This window comes from Elgaria multicarinata, chromosome 9 (genome assembly GCF_023053635.1).
Source record: "Elgaria multicarinata webbii isolate HBS135686 ecotype San Diego chromosome 9, rElgMul1.1.pri, whole genome shotgun sequence".
NCBI lineage: Eukaryota > Metazoa > Chordata > Lepidosauria > Squamata > Anguidae > Elgaria > Elgaria multicarinata.
Genome location: NC_086179.1, coordinates 13,322,416 through 13,347,874, shown reverse-complemented (window position 1 = coordinate 13,347,874; position 25,459 = coordinate 13,322,416). Strand labels below are relative to the sequence as shown.

The 25,459-nt window shown below is 45.0% G+C and overlaps 1 protein-coding gene across 7 annotated transcripts in view; it reads left to right on the top strand.

Annotated features, from left to right (window-relative positions):
• Nucleotides 1-25,459, top strand: part of SOX5 (SRY-box transcription factor 5) — a 606,763-nt gene that overhangs the window by 517,746 nt on the left and 63,558 nt on the right. For all 7 annotated transcript variants that reach the window (XM_063134784.1, XM_063134786.1, XM_063134785.1 and 4 more), the window contains one exon: nucleotides 18,321-18,498. In XM_063134784.1, coding sequence (XP_062990854.1) covers nucleotides 18,321-18,498 — 178 coding nt within the window. The remainder of the gene's footprint in view (nucleotides 1-18,320; nucleotides 18,499-25,459) is intronic.

Here is a 25,459-nt window from a genome sequence, read left to right as displayed (position 1 = left end):
ACGGAATGCCAGACTAGATGGATCCTTAATCTAATCCAGCATGGCTCTTCTTACGTTCTTACATTCTTTTATGTGGCATCAAATTGTCCTTAAGTGGGACTGAATATCACGAGTCAGACAACTTTATGGATATGTGGTGCATGGGTTTTTTTCTTTTTCTTTTCTTCTTCTAAACACATTTCCTACTCTTAGGATATTGCCAGTAAAACAATGACAGTCTTCATATTTGCATCGGGGGTTATCATTACAATAAAAGGCAATCCGTAGGTGTCAGCTGTAAATCGTCCAAAAATAAATAGCTGAGGGCTAGTTTTGACGCAATTGAACCTACTTGAAGTGGGCCAAGGCTGGACTGGGGACCCTTTGGCCAAGCCATGAGGAAAATTAAAGGCTTCTCTCTCTTTTCTTCGCTTCTGCTTTCCACATACTGCATTCCCACCACCACCACCTTAGTTTCTGGGAGGTGGAGGTGTCCTGTTGAGTGATGGCAATGAATTTGGAAATGTTCTTGAGTCAACATTTGTTTTATTTCTGAAAAGAATAGATGGACCGTAAGCACATGGTGCCATAGCTTTTAGAGACAAATCCTGTCTTTGGGGAATAAATAACTTTAAAAAGACAAAGAAAGATTATGTGTATTTATGAGAATCAATACGTTTCAAGCTTGTCAAAGTTCTCAAAGTTCTGCTCAGTCCTCCTCCTTCTTCTACCTTGCTCTCATTTTTTTATTATTACACTCTGTTTTTCTTTTTATTTGAAGGGGAAAGTGTGCGTTTGAGAACACATTTTTGAAGCTAACATCCAAATTTGCTTTCCCCCTCCATACACACTAAAGAATGGAAATTCATTTTATATATATATATATATATATATATATATATATATATATATATAAATGGCTATATGACATATCCACTGAGACTAAGGCCCTTTCTGCATCATTTTTCCCCTGGGGTCACCTCGGAGTCATCCTTGTGTGTCCAAATGATGCACAGGGGATCCCCGGGGATGACCCGGGGGACGACCCCAGGGAAACACATGGAAAATGGGGATTTCCCAGTTTTTCTTCGGTCCTGGGACCATGGGAGATGTTTGGGTGCCTGCTCCTGCTTTGTCCCGCCTCCTTGTGAGTAAATGTGAGGAGGCGGGAAACAGGCACAGGGCACAGAGCTCTGTGCCCATTGGGGGGAGCATGGTCGGGGGGGTTAAAAAAAATCACATTTTTGTTTGGAGTGCAATTGCACTCATCTCCCTTATTTAATAATAATAATAATAATAATAATAATAATAATAATAATAATAATAATAATAATAAATTTCTTACCTGCCTCTCTGATTGGATCAAGGTGGGGAACAACAGCAAGCATAAAATACATAAAATACTAATTAAAAACATAGTATACATTGTTTAAAAAAACATCCTAAAAGCATACTAAAAGTATCCTAAAATTCCACTGGATAGGCCTGCCGGAAGAGATCAGTCTTGATAGCTAAAAGACTGTCAAGCTGACAGGTCTCCTCCGTCAGGCCATTCCACAGTCCGGGAGCAGCAGAAGAGAAGGTCCTCTGGGTAACGGTTGTCAGCCTAGTCTTTGCTGACTGAAGTAGATTCTTCCCAGAGGACCTGAGTGTGTGGGGCGGATTGTACGGGAGAAGGTGATCTACAGGTAGCCTGGACCCAAACCATGTAGGGCTTTAAATGTGATAACCAAGACATTATACTTCACCCGGAAACTAATTGGCAGCCAGTGAAGAGTTTTTAAGACTGGCTTATTTTTTAAATGGTGGCCGCGACATCCCTCCTTCCTCCCAGGATGCTGCGTGCATGTATGGATCCAGGGGGAGTATCTCAAGAGCAGAATATCTTGAGATCCTTCCCCCTTCCCTCCCAGAAGGCCGGGAGGTGTAGAAAGGGCCTAAGTCTGCAATTACTTACTAGGAAGTGAATTCCATTGAACACAATAGGTATAAAGATGCCCAGGATCAGGTTGTAAATTGGCTTCAACCTGAGTGGGTTGGGGGCATGTGAGGAATTCAAAACCTGTATGTTTCATCCCAGATGCACAAAAAGCCATGGCACTGATACAAAAGTTCATAGAGACAACATAGGGGGTGGAGGCACAATTCGAGAAGAAGTCCAGGTGGGTTTTGAAAAGGAATCTTTCTGTCCTCTGTAGGTTGTCGAAGCTGCTTGAATTTTTATTTCTTTAAAGCTCTTTTGACCCCCCCTCCCTCTCTTTTATTTCTATACCTCTGGAATTCAGGGCTTTGTGCATCTTCTTCTTTTTACTTCTCTTTTATACGACCGCAGCAGGATGAGGGGTCTGGCTCATTTGTTTTGATATCGATGCGCTTTGGTCTGCCGTCTTTTTGAAATTAATTCCTTTCTGTAGGAGTGGGGTTGAGGTGGTGGGATGCTTCCAGTGTAGGTGTCATCCACAGCGGAAAGAGGTGGTAGACTTTGATCAGCACTGCTTCTGTTTTCTTGTTGTTCATTTAAAATGTAGCAATGTGCGGTGCTGCGGTGCTTCTCAGTTCCTTGCTTGGTTCCCCCCCACCGCCCGGGCTGCTTCATAGTATTTTTAGGACATACTTTCCCATCTCTGGTCCCTGGCACTTCCTTAAGTTCGTGTTAAATAGGGATGCAGCGGGCCCCGGACCAGATCCGGGAGCCCTACAGGTTCCGCCGCTTCTGCCCTCCTGCACCCAGTCAGGTGCCTGCCACGCATTCATGGACCCAGGGCCGGCACTACCATTAGGTCTACTAAGCAGCCAACTCGGGCGCAGGCCTCAGAGGGGCGCAATACTGCCCTTTAAGGGTCACAGTTTTATACAAATTAGCTGTTTTTAGAAAAAAAACATAGTAAAAGGAAAATATAATAGTTCGCTGTTAGTTCATAACCAGTTTATTGTTTTCAACACTAACAATACTGTTAACCTTAACAGTAACCTTGAATAGTATATATTCTTAAAGGTGTGTGAAGTAAAAGGTTTTCATGTTGTGTTGCCAATGGCGGAGGTATGCATTATACCGAGCGCCCTTTAGGTCAAAATGATTTGAGTGCCAAAATATTTTCTTTTGTATTTGTGAAAGATAATCTAAAATTGATTATTACTTATTCTTGCAATTTAAAATAAATTTAGCAGTTTCAAGTTTTGTGCCATTTATTTTTTCTACAAAACATCTGTTCTTAAAAATTGAAGTTGGCATTTTTTGGGTGTGTGTGTGTGTGTATGTGTGTGTGTGTGTGTGTGTGCAAGTAGCTCGCCTTGCCTAGGGCACAAAATAGTCAGGCACCGGCCCAGCATGGACCAGCAGGTCGAGCGACCGAATGGCCCAACCAGCACCCGGCTGCCATCCGGCCTCATCCAGAGCCTCCATTGTGTGTGTGTGTGTGTGTTGGGCCCTTTCCTAAATCAGGAAGTAGCCAATTTTTAATGACACTCCCTTTAGCTTGAAAGATGTCCAGGGCATTATAATGTAAGAAGGCCCAAAAGCTAAGTGGCCCAGACAGTGGAGGCTGGTGGCTCTGATTTTGGGTGGGGCTGTGAATCCATTCTGAGTTTCAGTCAGAACTCTAAAGAAACTATCCAAAGTGCTGAAGCTGTTTTGGGAATAGGGGTTTTTCAGCATCTTGGATTGCTCCTGTAGAGTTCTGGCTGGTTCTCACTCAAACCCAGAATGGAATCCCAGCCCCACCAAATTCAGAGCCACCAGCCTCTGCTAAGTATGACGTGGTATAAGGCAGTTTCCTATGTTCCTAAGAGATTTGCCATTCATATACTGCTCAGAGCACATCGCATGCATCGGCTCAGTGTTTTGGGGGTGGGGGAGCAAGACCGGCTCCCATTATTGCCCCTGTATTGCACACCCACAGGTGCGTGTGTGTGCGTGAATTGAGGCTGAAGGCTGAAGGAGCATAGTTTGCCTATAGCCATGGTGAAGATAAGAATTAAACTTTGTGAACAATTGAAGGGCCAGATGTGCGCACTCAAGAGTATTCGATCTCCATGGAGCACATTTTATTGATTTATAATAGGGATTTTGGAGGAATCTGTCTAGGGGGTGAAGCTCACTGCGCTTTCATCAGCTCAGGCCCCCCAGCCTTTGGCTGGCTTTCCCTCAAGCTGGCCCAACTCGATCTGCATCGAGTCAAGCCAGTTTGCCATTTTTTGTAGGGGGAGGTTAATTTATGCATAAATAGCAATTTGCGCAAATTGCAGCTTAAGTTGCACAAATTTGGGGGCATGTTTTATTAATTATTTTATTTTATTTTATTGCTTTTTTATACCGCCCAAGAGCCACTGGACTCAGGACCCAGTCAGGCGTGTGCAACATCCCTAACCCCAAACCTAACTAGCTTACTTAAGGATCTCTTTGAGGGATGCACTATGGTAAGACTGAATGTTGTGGCAAATCTAACTTTACACATTCAGCACAGAACTTGAAAGGCTTTTTGAGTCCCATCATCAGGGAGGATCACCCTAAAGACCTGTGGATGTGGTGGGATGCTGCTGTTTGTCTCTTTTCTATTAGAGTGGTATTATTTTTTTTATGATTTCATTTTTTTGCCGTACTTGTTCATAGATTTCATGTAAGCCACCTTAGACATTAATTAATGGAAACTTGGGATGTGCATTTTTCATATATATGAAATAAATATCCACATTACGTTTAAAAGAAGCTGTCAGAAGAAAAAGAGACACACCATGCAGATTAGTTCAGTTTACTGCTTTATATTAAGAGTGTGTCCCTGAGTAGGGCTAGGTTAACAGAGAACATAATAAAACCTCGATTGTGGGCCTGTTCAGACAGCATGCTAACCTTTGGTTCAGCCACCAACCCTTTTGCAGCAAATGGTTAGTGAGAATATTTAAGCTGTGGTTATGTAGTTATCACAGTTAAGAATGGTTCACAAGAGAGCTCCGGCTATTGGGCGGTATAGAAATGTAAAACAATATAAATATATAAATATAAATATATATGCTAAATCTTTGTTCACCCAACACACTGAGCCATCTAGCTCAAAATCCTTAACCACAGTGGGTCATCTGAACAGGAACTTCATGTAGTTGGCATTGCAGAGGGCATTGTAGTAATCTAATCTGGTAACCTCCAAATTAGATTACTGCAATGCCCTCAACGTGGGGCAGCCTTTGAAGATGGTTCGGAAGTTGCAGCTTGTGCAAAATGCAGCAGCCAGATTGATAACTGGAACAAGGAGGTTTGAACATATAACACTGATTCTGGCCCGCTTGCATTGGCTGCCTATACATTTCTGAGCCCAATTCAAGGTGCTAGTTTTAACCTATAAAGCCCTACATGGCTTGGGACCACAATACCTGATGGAACGCCTCTCCCGACATGAACCTACCCGTACACTGTGCTCAACATCTAAGGTCCTGCTCCGAGTGCCTACTCCGAGGGAAGCTCGGAGGATGGGAACAAGGAGAGGGCCTTTTCGGTGGTGCCTCCCCAATTATGAAATTATCTCCCCAATGAGGCTCACCTGGCACCAACACTATTATCTTTTCGGCTCCAGATCAAAACTTTTCTCATCTCCCAGGCATTTAACAGCATTTAACAACACTAAGTGTGTTTGTTTTTAATGGACCCCAGACCTGTTGTTTTTAAATGGATACTGTTGTTTTTATACTTTTGTTTTTATGTTTTTGATGGTTTTTGATGGTTTAAAATTTTGTATACTTTTTAATGTTCACAGTTTTTAACTTCTGTAAACCACCCAGAGAGCTTCAGCTATGGGGCGGTATATAAATGTAATAAATAAATAAATAAATAAAATAAGATCTATATGATAAAAAACAAAACCTTTGGTCATTGCCTTCTAAAGACAGGTAGTGTAGAGGAAAAGATCCCGCAGAGGCAAACTATGCCACCCTTCATTGAAACTGAGAAATATGTTCCCAATGATCCCTGAGTATTTGTATTCCATGTACCGTAGTTGCTCCTGTCTTGTTCTGTCTGTTCATTCCCAGTATTATCTCATGTTGCCTCACTCTGCAATTTATTTCCTTTGTGGCAATGAAGAAAGTCAAAACACTGAGCTGGGCACCTGGGTCATCTTTATTTGCAGTGGAGGAATAATGATGTCGCATTGAGAGTTAATGTAATGAGTGTTGATAAAGAGCTCTGTCAATTACCATTATTCATTCTGAATGCTGCCCATTCAACATGGGCGCATGTTGAGAAGAAGTATTATTTTTGATGAGCGGGGAATGTCCCCCTAGTTTGGCTGTGGTTTCTCAGTTTGTCTGTCTGTCTGTCTGTCTCTCCCACTTACCTCGCCTGAAATGTTGTGCATTGTTTGAAGCAAAGTAAGACATTGGCTCCTGACCTCCCCTAGAGATTTGCAGATGCTGTGTTGATCCCAGCTGATCTGTAGCTAAGACACCCATTTCCTGTTTAGCAGCTAGCCCGAACCTATTTATGGAGATTTGGGGAGGGTGGGTGGGGAGGCTGCCTTGCATTGAAGCAAAGCAGCTGTGGTGTGGGAAACCCAGTTGAACAATGCTCTAATTATTAGGGACTACTTGTTATCTGGAGAGTCCATATAATACAGCACAAAGTCAGTGATGATGAGTTTCTAAAAGGAGCAATGCTGCTGTTTATTTGTCTAGGGCATAGCCAAAATTACTTTCCTTTTCTTTTTCAAGAGAGTTGAAAAGCAGCTCCTGCTGTGGCTGATTATGGACAATTGCAAACATATTTGCATTGTTTCAGTGCTGTACTTCATGGCCCCCTGCTCCATCTTGTGCTTTGCCTCATTGGCCAACACCGTGGCTTCATCATCCTGTTGTCCATGGTGATTCTACATGCTTTTGCTGGCATTTTGTTGACTGCTCCCATTATGGATGCTTGTAAACAACACCACATGACTCACCCTAGCAAATCACGAGAGAGAAGGCGTGACTTCTTCAAGGGCTCCATCGTCAGAAACCCTCCTATGAAGAATGAGATTGTAATTTTATTCATCATAAATTATGCTGGTAAGATGGTGGAAGCCAAATTCCGTCTGGACATCAGGAAAAACTTCCTGACTGTTAGAGCAGTACAACAATGGAACCAGTTACCTAGGGAGGTTGTGGGCTCTCCCACACTAGAGGCCTTCAAGAAGCAGCTGGACAACCATCTGTCAGGGATTCTTTAGGGTGGATTCCGGCATCGAGCAGGGGATTGGACTCGATGGCCTTACAGGCCCCTACCAACTCTACTATTCTATGATTCTATAAGGCAACAATTCCAGTTCTACCTTGTTCTAAGGCATGTCGATGCGGTAGTGTCTTGGACTATGGGAGTTCCCCCTTAGCACACTTGAATTGGGTCTGCGGTACACATGCAGTGGCAAAGTCCTGATGGGACTGGACTGTGCCATTGCAGAGTAGTAGCAGCGGTACAGCACTTCATTTGTTTTGTCTGAAATGGTACAGTCCAAATGACCATTTCACCTCCTTATATTGCATGGGTAGATTCTACGCTCAGCCTCAGAGTGAGGAGGGAGGTTTCCAGGGACAGCTAGGAATGCCACAGAAATGTCTGAGACTTTCTAGTTCATACCCTTCCATTGTAGAGGACAGCAAAATTGGGGTGGGGTGGGGTATATTTATTTGTTATTACACTTTTATCCCACCATTTCTTTTTTCCTCTTGCAAGGAACACAAAGCAGTTCACACAGTCCTCCTTCTCTGTACTTTATCCTCCCTCTCTCTACTGTATCCTACTAGTCCTGAATTAAAGTAAGAGTCAGTGACTGGCCCAAAGTCACCCAGTGAGTTTCATAGCCAAGTGGGGACTAGAACCCAGATCTGGCAGGTCCCAGTCTAATCACTACACCACACCAGCTTATTGAGACACGGCTAGGTTGCAATCAGGTTGGTGGGTCCCTTAGACTTACCACCAATTCCCCATTTCAATGAATAGTTCCTTATTTAGTATTAACTAAATGAGTATTCTAAATAAGGAACCGTTACCTGTAATGAGGAATAGCTGGTGTGTCTATGGTTCCTGGTGGGTCACTTGTACCCCTGTGGGGGGTTCAGGTGGCCTCCATAGAGCCAGGTTTTGAGATTACCTGGATGCCACACTGTGCAAACACGCTGGAATTATAGCCGTCAAGGAAGATTTTGCTCTGTTCTCCGTCGTCACCCTTTTACTCTATTGACAAATTGTGTATACAACACGGAGAAACCACAGTGCCAAATATATTGGAAAAACAAGATGCTGACTCGCTATCTCAGCAAAACAGCATATGGAATAGACGAACATAAAAGCTGAGGGTTTCTGGGCAGGCAAACAGGTCATTGTAACCGGATACCATATTTTCATTGAAGCAGCAAGGCATCATGGTAAGGAAACAAAAGATGATGAGAAGGGAGGGGAGCAGGGGGAGGGGGAGGTGACCTGAAACAGAAAATTAAAAGTAGCATTTGTTGTTTGTCTGACAGCCAGCTGCAGACTATAAAAGGGGGTGAGGGTAGGGGATGAACTCTACGAAGAAGCAGAATGATTAAGCCGTATCTCTAGAGCTGGCATAACTGCAAACAGCTCAATACTCTTAGGAACTGCAGCTCCCAGATCTCCAGCTATATGCACAGCAAAGTTGTGGAAAGGCAAGACAGGAAAGCTAAGCGAGACACAGAAATATCCTGCTACAGAAGGATGGAAAAATGGTATCAGGTAGCAACTGAGGATGTTTAAGATGTATTCATATTGCAAGAAAAACTGGCCAATTAAGGCCCTTTCTACACCTAAGGATTATCCCAGGCAAATGGAGGGGTCGTCCCTGCCTGCTCCCTGGATCCCCTGTGTGTCATTTGCCTGCACAGGGATGATCCCGGGAGGATCCCTGGGAAAAAAGGCAGGTGTAGAAATGGCCTAAGACCTTGTTTTTTCCCCAGAACGTACCCTTTGAACAATTGAATATTACGTATTGCTTTTATCTCTTGCATTTTCTCCAAGGAGCTCAAGACACTGTACACATTCCTCACCCTTCTGTTTTACCCCCACAACAACCCTGCGAGGTGGTTTAGACTGAGACTGAGGCCTTAGCTAGACCTACCTGAAAGTCCGGGAGAAAGGAGGGGAGACCTCGCGTTGCGATTAAAGCGAGATCTCGCCCTTGTTTACACGTAAGGCGCGACGCCTTCAGGAAGAGAGGCGTCGCACCCGCCATTTTTAAAATTTTCTTAAAGGTATAGGAGCGCACAAACAGTCGTGCGCAAAGGAAAGTCTTTTGAAAAAATTCATTTCATTTCCCCGCTCCCCCACCCTAACCCTGATGGGCGCAGCTTCGTGCAAGTAAACCCATGGAAACAGGCCACACACTCCGCAATCCCGGGCTGAGCCGGCGACCGCAGAAAAAGCAGGCCCAAAGTATAGGGCTCTATCCCGGGGCAAGGGAGGGATGATCCCTCCCTGATCCCGGGATCCTCTGTGCGTCATGTGGATGCACAGGGATGATACCGGGGTTTGCCCTGGGATATAGCCTGGTCTAACTAAGGCCATAGTGACTAGCCTAAGGCCACCCAGTGAGCTTCATGGGCACTTGAACCTTGGTCTTTCTAGCCGTAGTCCAACATTCTAACACTGGGACGTTGAACCACTTTTGGCAAGGAATTCGAGGGCAGAATTTGGAGAAGGTTTCAGGGGCCACTTCCCAATGGCAGGCCGTGCCCAAGGAAGGGGCACCAAGCCCAGGACAAAAGGAGTGGAGTCAAAATACTAAAAACACCAGCATGTTTCAGTTTAAGCCTCTTACTGCCAGTAACTAAGCCTTAGGAGAGAAGCATGTCGACCTTTTGGAATGGGGAAGAAATCTCGAAAAACCAGGAAACCATTGAATAACATAGGTGCTCAAGCCGTGGTGGGTGGAGAGTGAGAACCATTGTGTGACATGGGAAAGGGGGTGTGGCTTCTGGGGAACTTCAGGGGGGCATCATTGGCCCCTAGACCAATCTTCATTGCCGTCTCTCAAAATATGCAGATATATTCTATATCTCTGCCATACTGTTTGAATGCAATGTGCACGTGGACATTCTAATGCCTTTCCCCTTTTAGTCATGAAACCCTCCTCTCCCCGCCCGCCCGCCCCATATTTGAGGGATAAGGATTGTGTGTTTCAGGTATGCCTGTGGCAATGCACGTGTGCCCTTCAAACACTGCAGCAGCAAGGTTCGTAACTAGTGAGGCTAGACTTAAAGTATTCGCCCCATCGCTAAACAAGATATCATAGAGGCTGAGCAAGGGAAAAGAAGTACAGAAAAGTGCAATCAAAACTATCGAGGAGCCATTTTCCTAAAGATTTAAAGGATTGGGGGAGGCTTTTTTGCTCAAGAATAGGGTGACCATATGGAAAAGAGGACAGGGCTCCTGCATCTTTAACAGTTGTAGATAAAAGGGGATTTCAACAGGTGTCATTGGTACGCATGCAGCACCTGGTGAAATTCCCTCTTCATCACAACAGTTAAAGCTGCAGGAGCCCTGTCCTCTTTTGTATCTGGTCACTCTAGCTATACTCCTGCAGCGTTACCTGTTGTGATGAAGAGGGAAATTCACCAGGTGCTGCATGCGTACCAATGACACCCTTTTCTACACAACTGTTAAAGATACAGGAGCCCTGTCCTCCTTTTCATATGGTCACCCTACTCAGGAAAAAAGGGGTAATAAGGAGGGACATGATTGAATGTATGGATAGTGGTGTGCTGGTGAATTCTGAAGGACAGGTGTTCGTCATTACCTTCCCCGTAGGCACACCTTTCCGCCTCTGCTTCCCCTCCTCTGTTTTTTAAATTTTATTTTTGGCCTATCTGTAGTGTCTCTGCAGAAGCATAAATTTCCTCATTGAGAGAAAGAGACACATTATTCTTCATCAGCACTTGAGAAAGGCGAGGGGGAGGCAAACAGAGTGGAGCAGTGGGGGTGGGGTGTGATGGGGCGTGGGGGGGGGGAGCTGCCGGTGCTGTGGAGGAGAATTATCTAATTCCCCCATCCTGTCATGTGAACATCCCTGCTTAATTTAATACAATTATTCCATCAGGGAGGATAATATCAGCAGCATAATTCATTTACACAACATATTTCACAACTGCCGCTACCTCCCCGCTTCTTCGTTTCAGGGCTGGTAATTTCAGGGCTGCTTACGGGATAAGAGCAAGGGGGAGAGAGAGAAAACGCCAGTGCATGCGTACAGTTTTCTTTTGGATGTGGGGGAGACCACTCCAGCCTCTGGAGGCAGTGATGGAGAAGGCTTTCCTGTGCGTGTGCCAGTTGCCACTGGACATCCATTATTGATATATTTACCGGTCAGACGTTTTTGGGATAAGCTCGCGACTCAGTAGATAAGCCAGTGACTGGCAGTATTGTTCAGCAAAGGACAATGGCGCAATTGTCTACGGCCCCAGATGTGCCAGGAAATGCACCGTATTGTGCATTTATGATGAAATGAAGATCTCTGTGGAAAGGGGGGAATGGAGAGAGGGGGCGAGGAGGTCTGGGGCTTTGTTTCCTAAGCGGACGGGGTGCATTATTATTTCGTTTCCTTTTTTTTAAAAAAACCACCACCCTCCCTCTGTGGCTTCTTGTATCTGTCTGGCTTTGGCTGTAATTTCTTACCATCAAGGTCATTTAAACAGGCTGCAATGTGTGATGGATGTGTTCCCAGAGGTCACGGAAAGCCTCTTTAGCAGAACAGCCGCGGCTGTGCTTGTGCCAGGTCATTTCAGCATGGCTCCCAGTCAGACGATACAACACAATGCGAAGTCCCTCTGCTTAACTTGCGCCTTCCATTTGCGGCACGCCAGCGCACAGCCCCCTCGAAGGCTTTCTGTGACAGCGTCGGTGTGTTATACATTTGACAAAAGAAATAAAAATAAAGTTAATGGCATGATTTAAGGCCAGCGGGCCTCGAAGTCTTTCATCTTACACAGAGCGATGGCTGGGGGAAAATGGCATTTATCGACAGAATTTGAAATAGAGGTACTCAAACCTCTCCCCACATAAAGCTTCAGGACAGAATGTACTTCAGGACAGAATGTACATGCCTGCCCATCATATGATGGCGCTGCATCAACCAATATAGGCTGACCCTATGAAAAGGAGGACTGGGCTCCTGTATCTTTAACAGTTGCATAGAAAAGGGAATTTCACCAGGTGTCCTTGGTATGCATGCAGCATCTGGTGAAACTCCCTCTTCATCACAACAGTTAAAGCTGCACGAGCCCTGCCCTCTAGCTAGGGTGACCAGATACAAAAGAGGGCAGTGCTCTTGCAGCTTTAACTGTTGTGATGAAGAGGGAGTTTCACCAGGTGTTGCATTCATACCAAGGACACCTGCTGAAATTCCCTTTTCAATATAACTGTTAAAGATACAGGAGCCATGTCCTTCTTTCCATATGGTCGCCCTAGACACTGTCAGCAGACCAGGAGGAGTCTTGGCCTTCAGGGGAGATAGCTGCAAGACCATTCCCATCAGGGGGGGGAGCAACCCCCCCAGGGGGGGCCCAGGAGCATAATCGCCTGAAGTGACAAGCCAGTAGAGCTCCCATGAAGAGGAGTGGTTGCTTGCAAAGAAGGACTCCTAAGGAGAAAGTGATTCCTCATGAATAGGGCTCTGACCAGAGCACTCTAATGTGCTGCGGCTGGGCTCTGGGTGGGGCACAGCAGACTCTGGCATGAAAAGCCTTCAGTGGCTGCCTAGCCAGTGCTAAAACAACATTGTTCTATCAGCTCCAGTACCTTGTATTCCTGATCTTGCCTTGTGGTTGGCCATCTGTGCTAGTGACCCTTGAACTCCTTCTTGACTCTGCTTCTGGACTGCGTAATGTATCTGACTGCCTAACTTTGCCTACTATCTTGAGCATTCCTTCCTTAGCCTGAACCCATTGGACTGAAACCTTTGCTGGTTTCATTACTTTGCTTTTTGGCTAGTCTCTGCACTCAGAGTCTGCTGCGGCCAACACAAGGCAGTAGTGTCCGTCTCTGCCTGTTACATGGGTTGTGTCACAACGTAGCAGAAATCAGGCTGAAAGGTTCTTCTCTCTGAGAACTCCCCCAGTGATACCAGGGTAAGGTGTCTGCACCCTTCAACCAGAGCCCTTGGTTTGAGATCCCGAACGCCACACACGATGTACATTTTCACACATGCAAGTCATGGAGCAATGAACCGAGCTGTCCCCTGTTCAGTGGGATCATTTCACACATTCCGCTGCCAGCCGTCGAAGGCTGAGCCATCAAATCCTGAGAAATCAGGCAGTAAGCATCGAGGTGTGAACCGACCCCAAGATGAGCGAAACTACATTGGCTGGTTAAGCTCACTCCTCTGGCCTCGTGCAACCAAGATTTAGCACAGGAGAGAAGAGGAATGGCTGACGCATGTTCCTCTTGCATCGGCATGGTAATGTCTGGGGACGTCTCCTTCATGTATACTTTATGAGATGGCAAGACATAATGAGGCTTGTTTGTATTTAACATTTATAAATCGCCTTTTCTCTTGCCCAAATGCCCAGGGCTATGTACAGAGGATTTTAAAAAAAATACACAGTGAAAACCAATTAAAACAACTCATCATCTTTAAGAAAAGGAAAGAAAGAAAGAAAGTTCAGAGCTCCTTTTAAACCCAACAGCAGTACTAATATACCTGTTCAAACATCATGCTAAGCCACCAAAAGTGATCCATGGAGGCTTAGCATGGCGTGTGGTGGACGTTTTTGTCCCCCCCCCCCATGATAGTCCAACTACCCATGTGCACTAGCCACTTTTTGCAGTGGGGTAAGCAGAAGTCCATGGTGGTTCCCATATCATCTGATGGGATCCCCATGGTTAGATTGCTCCATTCTCTTAAAAAAAAAAAAAGACAGACCATAGAGTCTGACAGCAAGAGTGACTGCCACTTCTAGTGGTGCTCTTGCCACCGCAAACTATTTCTATGGTTATGTGGCCATTTTCTCTCTTCTTCTTCTTTTTTTAATGGAGTGGCTGCTGGAAGCCCGTTCTCGCCATGGAGGAAGCCAGGATACGTGGGTAAACTACATGGAGCCCGTCTACACTTGTCTAGATGAAACGTAACAAGTTGGCAGAGATGACGTCAGCAGTCACGTGATGCTGTTGTTGTTGCGTTTCTTCTGACTTTTAAAACCGTTCCACTTTCTGTTAAAATCGTTTTAAAACTAACAATGTGCCCCAACCTTTCGTTGTATTCAATGCCGTCTTTCAAAGTCATGTCTCGTGACCATGGTCTTTGCTTCCTGATTAGGACAAGTGAGGGCTTTTCTAGACGAGGGGAGGGAGAGCTGGCACAACGCGATGAGGGGGAGGGGGAGGGAGGGCGGTGAAAGAGGGGACAGAGGCTTAATTTTTTTTAAAAACCGCTTATCTTTCGGGGTGCACGTGGCCCCTTTAAGACGCTGCAGGGCTTCCCTCGTCCCTACGCGTCGCCCCGCCTCCCTGCCGGCTTATCCCGGCAGGTCTAGCTCAGAGTCACCGGAAGAAGGAGGTTTACTTCAGAGCCGGTATGAGCATAATGAAGAACGTTCTAAAGAAGAGTGTGCCCGGGTAAAACGATAGAAGAAAAGGTATTTCAATTGACTGGGCTCAAGTTGCATTTTGTAACGTAGCAAGGGAGGACGCAACAATGCACTTAAACAACGGTGTAACGAATAGTGTAGATCCTGCCGTGGAGGTATGAGCAGTTACTACAGAGGGAGCAGCGAAACCACGGGGCACCCCATGGTTCCTACTCATTTGGCAGGCCCCTGTACAGTGGTTTTCTTATTCCTCCCCTCTCCATAGTTCCCCAAACCACCCCTTCCTTGCATGTGAATAGGGCCTCAGGTTGCAATCTTTAGGCAGAGAAATGTCCTACAATTACCTGCTCTAAGTTTTTATGCCCTAAATTTCGGAGGGAAGAGGTAGAATTTTACATCAATTGTGTGTCTTTAAACTGTACACATACTTCTCCCATTGATTAAAGTCTGTTGCCTGCTAGGCTTTTCTGGTGGTATTTGCTTGATTTAGATGAACTGGCACCACTGCATGGTCTAGGAAGAGAATCCAGGTTACATGAGTTCAGTATGGTTGAATATTCAAACTAGTCTTGGGTGAACTGTTACTTTCTACTGTTAGTTTTTCCCTACCCTGTGCCTGCTTACCCTACCCTGTACCTGTTTGCATTCTCTTCCCCTCCTTATTGTTTTACTACGATTTTATTAGATTGTAAGCCTATGCGGCAGGGTCTTGCTATTTACTGTTTTACTCTGTACAGCACCATGTACATTGATGGTGCTATATAAATAAATAAATAAATAATAATAATAATAATAATAATAATAATAATAATAATAATAATGAACTTCACCACCAATCCATCTCTTCTGGTGTGGTCCTGGGAAGTCTCGCTGGGTGCTCACGGACCATGTGGTGGCTTGTCGAGACTCTGGTGAGCAGGGCACAAACAAGACTCGGGGGAGTTCGCCTATCCTTACTCCTCCAGTATCAGATGCAATAAGCTTACGTGCACCAGTTGCTGGGGAACATGGGTGGGAGGGTGCTGTTGCACCATGTCCTGCTTGTATTACATTGTATCCAGTTCTGGGCACCACACTTCAAGAAGGATGCAGACAAGCTGGAACGTGTTCAGAGGAGGGCAACGAGGATGATCAGGAGTCTGGAAACAAAGCCCTATGTGGAGATACTGAAAGAACTGGGCCTGGAGAAGAGAGGACTGAGGGGAGACATGATAGCACCCTTTAAATACTTGAAAGGTTGTCACACAGAGGAGGGACAGGGTCTCTTCTCGATCATCCCACAGTGCAGGACACGGAATAATGGGCTCAAGTTACAGGAAGCCAAATTCCGGCTGGACATCAGGAGAAACTTCCTGACTGTAAGAGCAGTACGGCAATGGAACCAATGACTTAGGGAGGTGGTGGGCTCTCCCACACTAGAGGCCTTCAAGAGGCAGCTGGACAACCATCTGTCAGGGATGCTTGAAGGTGGATTCCTGCCTTGAGCAGGGGGTTGGACTCGATGGCCTTATATACCCCTTCCAAGTCTACTATTCTATGATTGGTCACTGTGTGAACAGAACGCTGGGCTGGATAGAACCTTGGTCTGGCCCAGCAGGGCTCTTCTTATGTATGTGTGCCTCTTATTTTGTATTTTATTGATTTATTTACCCCATTTCTATACTGCTCAATAGCCGAAGCTCTGGGTGGCTCAGTATAATTATATCCCCATGCAGCTCACCATCATTGTGCCATATTGCAGGCGTGGATGGGAAGCAGACGTCGACCATGCATTCCATGTAATGGCCCCTCATGTTGCCTGCCCATGTGGCCATGTGCTTACATGGCCAGCGGGCTCTGTTGTGCTCCTTATGAATGCTATGTGTTTGGACCTATAGGTCACCCCATCCTGAAGATCCATACAAATCCATGTCCCTTAAACTGCTCTCCTCTCCTGCCAATTGACAAATTAAAAGAAGCCAGAGGGGAGATATGGAGAAAAAAAAGAATTTTAAAACAAAGGACTAAAAAAAAAAAAAACCTACAAAAAAGACCTCACCCTGAACTGGTGTGTTCTCTGGGTAGTTTTGGAATAAAGTGATTCCAACCTGCCCATGCTTTGGGCTACAATGCAGTATCCAGAAGACTTCTGTATTTCAGTGTCACCTTTCCAACAGAGTACAGGATGGCATCTGCACATGGATGGTGAGGCCTAGCATGGCCAGAGGCTATCCCCACCTGACGTTGTGGTGCTCACTAGATCTCAGTGCATGCGTGGCGAAGCCTTGCGCAGTTCAGGGATGTTCTCAGCCCATGTTCAGAATCCCCTTTTGCAGCATCAGATTCATGATATCATCACCTCAAGAGAGGGAGATCAAAGCTTTGCAAATGAAGTTGAAGAAATGTGTATTTTCAGTGCTCAGATTCAAGGAATGCTCTTTAAACAGAGCTCTGAGATGAAGGCTAAAAGATCAGCATGTTACGCTTATATGATGAATGGCCTCTTTTGGAAAATGAAGAGATTTGTGCCTTAACTATTGTCAACTATCCCAAGCAATGTGAGACTTAGGTATTATATACTCCCATAGTTCTGCCATATCTTCTTTGAAAATTAGATCCAGATCTTGCAATATATGCAGTAGAACAGATTAGTGAATATGAGAAGCCCTATTTAGGCATTATCTCAAGCAGATATGCTCGCCATGCAAGCTGGGACAGGGCTGTGCCAAGCAGGCCCGCCCCCAAAATGCATCACATTGTAGCTCCACCCATTGGGATCCGTGGATACAGCGCAGCACCTGCAGTGGGGGAGGCATTCGCACCTATAGCTCTATACGTGGATGCTTCAATGCAATTCGGAACCCTGTACGATTGGAGTAGTTCTGAATTGGATACGTACAGGTAAATGCACAAAGATCTCTCTGCTGAAGGCTTTTGCACTGCAGGCTTATGCGTATCACCTATGAGCAGAGCTGTCGTGACACCACACTGGGAGCAAAGCTACTCAGCAGTGCAGCCCTGTCCCAGCACATGTGGCAAATATAACCCGTTCAGATAGTGTCTGAGTAGGGCTAAAGTTCAGCTAATATAGGCATCCCATAGTTTTAATGTGTATTCAGTATCTTCTTCGGTGATCAATCAGGGTTACTGTTGTAGATAGGTATAGGCACACATTATACAGTTGACCTCCTCACAGGGGATGGCTTCTTTAGGAGGAGACTCATCAACTTGACAGTCTAGTAGCATTCAAAAAAGCCATCAAGACTGTTCTCTTCCAGCAGGCCTATCCAGGGGGATTTTAGGATGTTTTTAGAATGTTGTGGGATATTTTAACAATGCATATTATATCCTTAATTCAGTTTTGTGTATTTTATGTTTACTGTCGTTCCCCACCTCCATCAAAATGGAGAGGCGGGTAAGAAATAAATTTTATTATTTTTATTATTATTAGAGTTCTAACTGAAACCTAGTGCAGATTCACCACCCCACTGACATCGTAGCCACCAGCCTCCACTGAATTCAGTAGTGTCTGTTTGGAGTTTTAGTTGTTCTTCAGTGTGATAGAGTAATACACTTAGCTGTTAGAGTAGGCTTACTAAACCAAGCAGCACAACTACCATCTTAATAGGGCGTTCTCTCCCCCATCAAAAGAAGCACAGTGGCATTGCACCCAACACTGCTTGACATTTTTTTTAATGCCCCTATGAAACATCTGAAGGAATCCGTTTTGTCTCTGACAATGTGAAAGAAATAACGCCAGCAGCATTGGCCTCACCTGCTTGGTCTTCTTGTGCCCGTTTTAGGATGACGTGGCCCAGCCACTGAACCTCTCGGCAAAACCCAAGACAACTGACAGCAAGTCTCCCACATCGCCCACCTCTCCTCACATGCCGGCGCTGAGAATAAACAGCGGGAGCAGCTCACTTAAATCTTCCATGCCGGCAACGTTAGCGAGTCCTTCAGCCAGAGTCAACACAATAGGTAAGTTTTCTTCCTTTCATTGTTGGCAAAGGAGCCCAGTTGTCAGATCCTGATGAGTAGGGATGTGTGAACGAGCAAAACCCGAGCTTGATGGAATTTCCGAATTTGATCTCAAGGCTCATTCCAACTCGAGTCTGTTTCAGACTGCAAGCTTTGTGCTACTTCCAGTTTTAGAGGTAGTAAGCCTATATACACCAGATACTGGAGAGCATGGGTGGGAGGGTGCTGTTGCACCATGTCGTGTTTATGGGTCCCTGGTCAATGGCTGGTTGGCCACTGTGTGAACAGAATGCTGGAATAGATGGACCTTGGTCTGATCCAGCAGGGCTCTTCTGATGTTCTTATGTCATTGTTGTTTTCTTGTCACATGAAAATCTATGTGTATTTTAACATGTATTTTGACAAATCTAAGGAAGAATTGTGCACGTCTTTGGAATGTATGCATTCTTCTCCCATTGATGAAAGCATAGTTTTGCATAGTTTTCAAAAATGCACAATTTTTTTATGTGCAGTGTTCAAATGTATGCATGCTGTCGAACGCATTTTTGGAGCCTGAAAATCACAGTCCGAGGTTGGAAACGCAAGGGCTTCGACCACAGATTGCGTCCAAGTCCACGTTCAGTCCAGAAAGTGCGGAGTGGGTAAATCCTGTTCAAAAGCAAATGGAAACAAATTTCTCGTACTTCCCTGCTGATGGGGAAGGAAACCTGGGAGGGCCTGGCTCCTTCAGGGATTAATGCAGGCCCCTGCCTTAAATTTTCACCTTTTCATTTAAAAAAGAGAGTGAGTCTTGGGGATTGAGCCAAAAGGTCTCTATGAAAAATAGCTGGGTTAAAAAACAGGGGAGTGAAAAAGAGTTCCCCAATACTGAGGGCTGATAGGGGGCAGTCAACATCTCCACACACTTCAGCCCCTAACCCTTTATGTTTGGCACTGACGGTGGTCCCTTTTATTCTTTTAAATAATAATAATAATAATAATAATAATAATAATAATAATAATAATAATTTTTATTTCTTATCCGCCTCTCTCCATTCTGATCGAGGCGGGGAACAACAGCAAATATAAATATTTTACTTTTTCTGTACAATTTCTTTGGTTGTTTGGGAAGATTCACTGTCCCACACCCATCAGCCCTAAGATTTAGGGCACCCTTTCTCATCCCCCCCCCCACATTTTCAAGTCAAATGTTTTCTATGGCCAGATTTTTATATAGCCTCCCCCCTCCCCTGCAATAGATCAAATGCCTCCTCCGTTTTCACCACCCACAAATGGTGGGTAGCAAATTATGGGTTGCCAGTTCCCCTCAGCCTTAATTTATAGAGTGCTTTTTGAACATTGGAAGCACTTTAAATTGGAGCAACCCTACTTTTTTTCACTACGGAAGCAGGCTGCTCCTAAGTCATCCTGGTCCTAGACTGTTTAGGGCCTTAAAGGCCCAGAAGCGAACTGTCGTCAGTTAAAAAGTAATAGAATCTGAACACTGCAGATGAGATTATAACTGAGCTGCTGCATTCTGAACCACTTGAAGTTTCCATGGATTTTTCAGAGGCAGTCCCACAACATCCCTAATAAAATATCCCTAATAAAAAGTGGTTCTGTATAATGCTAGCTCTCAACTTCTCCCCTTCTCTGCATCTTTAGAGTACAAGGCCCATCAGCCCCAGCCAGCATGACCAATTGTTGGGGATGATGGGAGTTGTAGGGTTTTTTTAAAAAAAAATTGTATACGTTTAATATTTACTGTTTTTAACTTTTGTAAACCGCCCAGAGAGCTTTGGCTATAGGGCGGTATATAAATGTAACAAATAAATAAATAAAACTCATGAAAGGGATGGAGCGTTGCATGTGCATAGGTGACATTGGGAACTCCAGCATACACAAAAGGGCGCCAGGGAACTGATGGAGTAAACCTACAAACACATCCCAGATTTACTGCTCTACAACAGGCTAAAGCACTCTAAGCAGATTTGACCAACCTCAGAACAGCTGCACACTCTTCTTAATTTTCCCGATAAAATCTTTTCTTTCCCATTTTCTGCTATCTTTCCTATTTGGAATGCTTGCCGTTTCTCCCCCTCCCGTCCAAGGAAATGTAGATTTTGAAAGGCTGTACCTGTAATGAGTGATAATGTAATTGGATAAAAGCTGTGAGGATGACTGGAGTTGTAAAGGTCACTCTTGTAAGGAGAATTAATGTGTTATACCATTAATAAACCATGGGAAACTGTGGACCAAAAGATAACATACTTAAGTTATTGTTAATGACATAGACTTCACGGCCGTATATCTTTGTGGGACAGATATAGAAAGGGACTTTTTGAGGTTACAGAATGGTATCGCTGTGCGTGCTGTCTAGCATAACACAGCCTAGATATTTCCCCCCTTTCCTATAAGGAGGGGAAACCATTTGCTGTACATTACCTGTTGAGTTGCAGTCAGTAGAAGGTAGAAGACCTAACTGTGCTACCTGTTATTGACCCAGGGTAACCATGTAGGTGTACACCTTCACCACCATCACCCCAAAAAAAAGGGAGAGAGAGAAAGCATCACACACACAAAAGAGAAGACGACAAAAAGGACACTGTTTTTCATGGGTTAATTTAGATGTATACATGCAAATTTAGCATTGATTACTATCTATTTAAAGGGAAATGCAACACAACTCATGATGGTGGTGTTCTGTGTGCCTTGCTCAGCCTGCTGTCAAGATGCTTACTGTTGTTGGGCAACTTCAAGGCCCTGATTTCTCACCCTTCTTGTTGTTATTTAAGCCAAACATGGACTGGACAGCTTTTCAAAATGTAGTGATGGCCACCAATTTGGATGGCTTTAAAAGGGAGTTGGATAAATTCCTGGAGGAGAAGGCTATCAAAGGCTACTAGCCCTGATGGTTATGTTCTACCTCCAGTATCCGAGGCGGTAAGCCTGTGTGCACCAGTTGCTGGGGAACATGGGTGGGAGGGTGCTGTTGCACCATGTTCTGTTTTGTTGGTCCCTGGCCGATGGCTGGTTGACCACTGCGTGAACAGAGTCCTGGACTAGATGGACCCTTGGTCTGATCCAGCATGTAACTTCTTATGTTCTTAGGACTGTCACCTATAAAGTCAGACATATGGGCAGGACCAGAGCCAAGCAAAATGTTCTCGGGGGAGGGGCTGCCCAAAACAGTTCATCTGGTTTGCAGGCTGTTTAAAGACAAAAATGTAAAGTGTTTTTTTTAATTATTTGTGGGTTTGTTTTTTTAAAAAATGTGTGGCAGGAAAAATTTAGGGGGGCAGCCCCTCCCCGCCCACCGAAACCTACAGGCTTGCACACTGACACCCGGAATTGACCATCTGCAATGTCAGCAACGTATATACATCGCTAAAATATATGATATTGAATTCACAGCCACTTCCTTAATAAATTCCAGCTACCAGGAACTATTTTATTGTGTCTTATTTTATTTAGCAGATCTATACCCCACTCTTTAGACAGTAGTCTCCCAGGGCAGCTAATATAGGATTAGGACAGTAAAACAACAATGACACAATAATCAATCACACAAATAAAAAATAGGAGTGCAAAGTAATACAAGGCAGCAGTTGGGGTTGGGGTCCAGTGCCCCAAAAGCCCAAGGGACACCCGACCTAGCCAATCACCTCTTCCTCCTCCTCCTCCTCCTTCATCCTCCTTCTCCTTCTCCTCCTCCTCCTCCTCCTCCTCCTTCTTCATCCTCCTTCTCCTCCTCCTCCTCCTTCTTCATCATCCTTCTCTTCCTCCTCCTCCTCCTCCTCCATCATCCTCCTTCTCCTTTTCCTCCTCCTCCTTCTTCTTCATCCTCCTCCTCCTTCTTCTTCATCCTCCTTCTCCTCCTCCTCCTCCTTCTTCATCCTCCTTCTCCTTCTCCTTCTCTTCCTCCTCCTTCTCCTTCATCCTCCTCCTCCTCCTCCTCCTTCTCCTTCTCCTCCTCCTCCTTCTTCTTCATCCTCCTTCTCCTCCTCCTTCTTCTTCATCATCCTTCTCTTCCTCCTCCTCCTCCTCCTCCTCCTCCTTCTTCATCCTCCTTCTCCTTCTCCTCCTCCTCCTTCTCCTTCCTCCTCCTCCTTCTTCATCCTCCTTCTCCTCCTCCTCCTCCTCCTTCTTCTTCATCCTCCTTCTCCTCCTCCTCCTCCTCCTCCTTCCATTTTATAAACACAAGGTGGTGGTAGGGTCATCAGAATAAGGTGCAGAATTTCAGGAGGCCCCTTGCACACAGCTCTAAAAATAATAGCAACCCACTGTCTCTCCTCTTTTTCGGTTATGTTCCCCATTATAAAACTGCAACTTGGCAATCCTCATTGCTAAACACATTTTGTGTAACGCAGTTCCCTTTTCCTGTCAATGATTTGCCACCAAACCTAAGCAAAAAAAAAAAAAAAGGAGGAGGAGGAGGAGGAGGGAATCACATTCTACTGGCATCTATATTAATTATTTTTCCTGCACACCAGTATCTTGGCAGCTCCTGGAAAACATAAGGGCTGCTTGCTCACCACCAGCACCACTTTCACTGCCTGGTGCCAAATGTCTTCAAAGATAACAGTGCTTCGAGCGGGGAGGGGAACCCACCCAAATAATCTGGAAGAGGGCAAGGGGGCTTGTTCTTAAGCAAACTCTTCTTGAAAGAGGGGATAATTCTGACTATAAGAACCAGACCTGCTTCCATCAACAGCACCAGGATACTTGTGAGCAGCTTTCTCAGTGATAACGACACCGTGGGTGTTAAGGTGTTTGCAGGCGTGAAAATTAATCCCACCCTGTCTGCGTTCATCGGGGAACATACTGTGTGGTTTGCCTGGTATACCTGTGCAAGTGCCAGAACAAATGTTCAGGGGAGCCACTGGGTCATACCATTTTAAACTGCGCCAATAGGATCAGATATTTGAATATTGCCCTCCATTATTTTATTTTATTCTGTAGAAACTCAGCTGTGGCAAGGAGAAAGCTAGGCTAGAACCCTTTTCTGTGACAGGTTGCATTTCTGTGTGCAGAGAGGTGTGGGTGCTTTTACTGCAAACACACGTTCTGACACATGTGATCTGAACATTCAGATATGTGATAGAGGAGGCAAGGGGCCGTAGCTCAGGGGTAGAGCCCCTGTTTTGCATGCAGAAGGTTGGAGGTTCGATCCCCGGCTTCTCCAGGTAGGGCAGGAAAAGAATCATGCCTGAAACCCTGGAGAGCGGCTGCCAGTCAGCGCTGACAATTCTGAGCTAGATGGGCCAGTGGTCTGTCTCAGTATAATGCAGCTTCCGATGGTAGAGCCCAGTAATAGCTGCATCACCTGATTTTCCTGATCAAGTTATTCAGTTCTGATAAGGAACCCAGTTGCGACGTGTGTGTGTGTGTGTGTGTGTGTGTGTGTGTGTGTGTGTGTTTTAAATTTCAAGAGTCCAACAGGTGAAACCAAACTGGCTTGAACCTTGCATAGCAGCCTCGTTCTCCTTTCCCAGTATTCCATCAAGATCTCAAAGTTCGATCTGGGATCATTCTATGAAACAGATCCCCTTTCTTCTCTGCCCATCCTGCAGTGTTCATGCTGCGCAGGATTTTGGGTGGGTTCCAGCATCGCCAGCAATGAGTTTTAATGAAGGATCAAGACTTGAGCAACCATGTTCTTTAAATACAAAGTTGATAGTATGCAACATGTCTCTTCCATTGTCTGGTTTTATAAGCCGTTCTACGCCTTATACAGAAGGTAGACTGAGGGACCCTTCTTCTAAGAACATAACATAATAAGAGCCATGCTGGATCTGACCTAGGGTCCATCTAGTCCAGCAATCTAGTTCATACTCTAGTTCACACAGTAGCTAACCAGCTGTCAGCCAGGAACCCCAAGCAGGGCATGAATGCAACAGTACCCTACCATGTATGTTCCCCAGCAAATGGTGTATATAGGCTTACTGCCTCAGATAGGTAGCATATAGCCCTCAGGACTAGTAGCCATTGATAGCCTTCTCCTCCAGGGATTTATCCAACTCCTCTTTATATTACCTTCAGTGATATGAGAAGTTCTGCAGCCCAGTACTGCAAGAAGCCCCAAAACATGGGTGGGTGGGGGGAACCACGCTGTAGAACCACACTGTAGCTCTTTCTTTGCCCTTCCCAAAAATTACACTGCAATAACGGGGAGCCACATTGTTCTGTTCTGTCCTCAATAACACAGGAAAGGGGTGTACTGCCAAGGCTTCCACATTGCAAAGGTAACATGGATGCTGAGGCAGCTGAATTTTGGCCTGAATAATAATTAATAATTAATAATAATAATAATAATAATAATAATAATAATAATAATAATAATTTTATTTGTTACCCACCTCTCCCTCTGGATTGAGGCGGGGTACAAGACAAAGGCAAACACCGTAAAATGCAGATAACAAATTAAAACATTTAAAACTAATACATTATTAAAAGCAGCACATTATTAAGAAGGCATCTTAACGTCCAACTGGGTAGGCCTGCCAGAAGAGATAAGTGGTTATGGCTTTCTTTATGCATCACTTTAGCTGAGGAGCATTCGTAATTTTGAATGTTCTCCCCACACTTGGTTTTAGTGGGGGGGGGGGGACCCTCCATGTAGTAAACATTTGTAAAGCCCTCTCCTTGCTATGCTGATTTATGACATGCAGGGAACATTTTACGTGACTGAGGGAATTTTATAATACGATGCCCTACCTCCTGGAGTGGTTTCGTTCCGAACGTCTCAAGGCTAACTGACAAATGCAGTAGAATGAGGGTGTAGAATAGGCTGCATCACTTTTATTTATAATTTATGATTGATTGATTGTGTTTATATCCAGCCTTTTTTTCCTCCAAGGAACCCAAGGCAGCATATATAATCCTCCTCCTTTCCATTTTATCCTCACAACAACAACCCTGTGAGGTAGGTTGAACTGAGAGTCTGTGACTGGCCCAAAGTAACCCAGTGGGTTTCCATGGC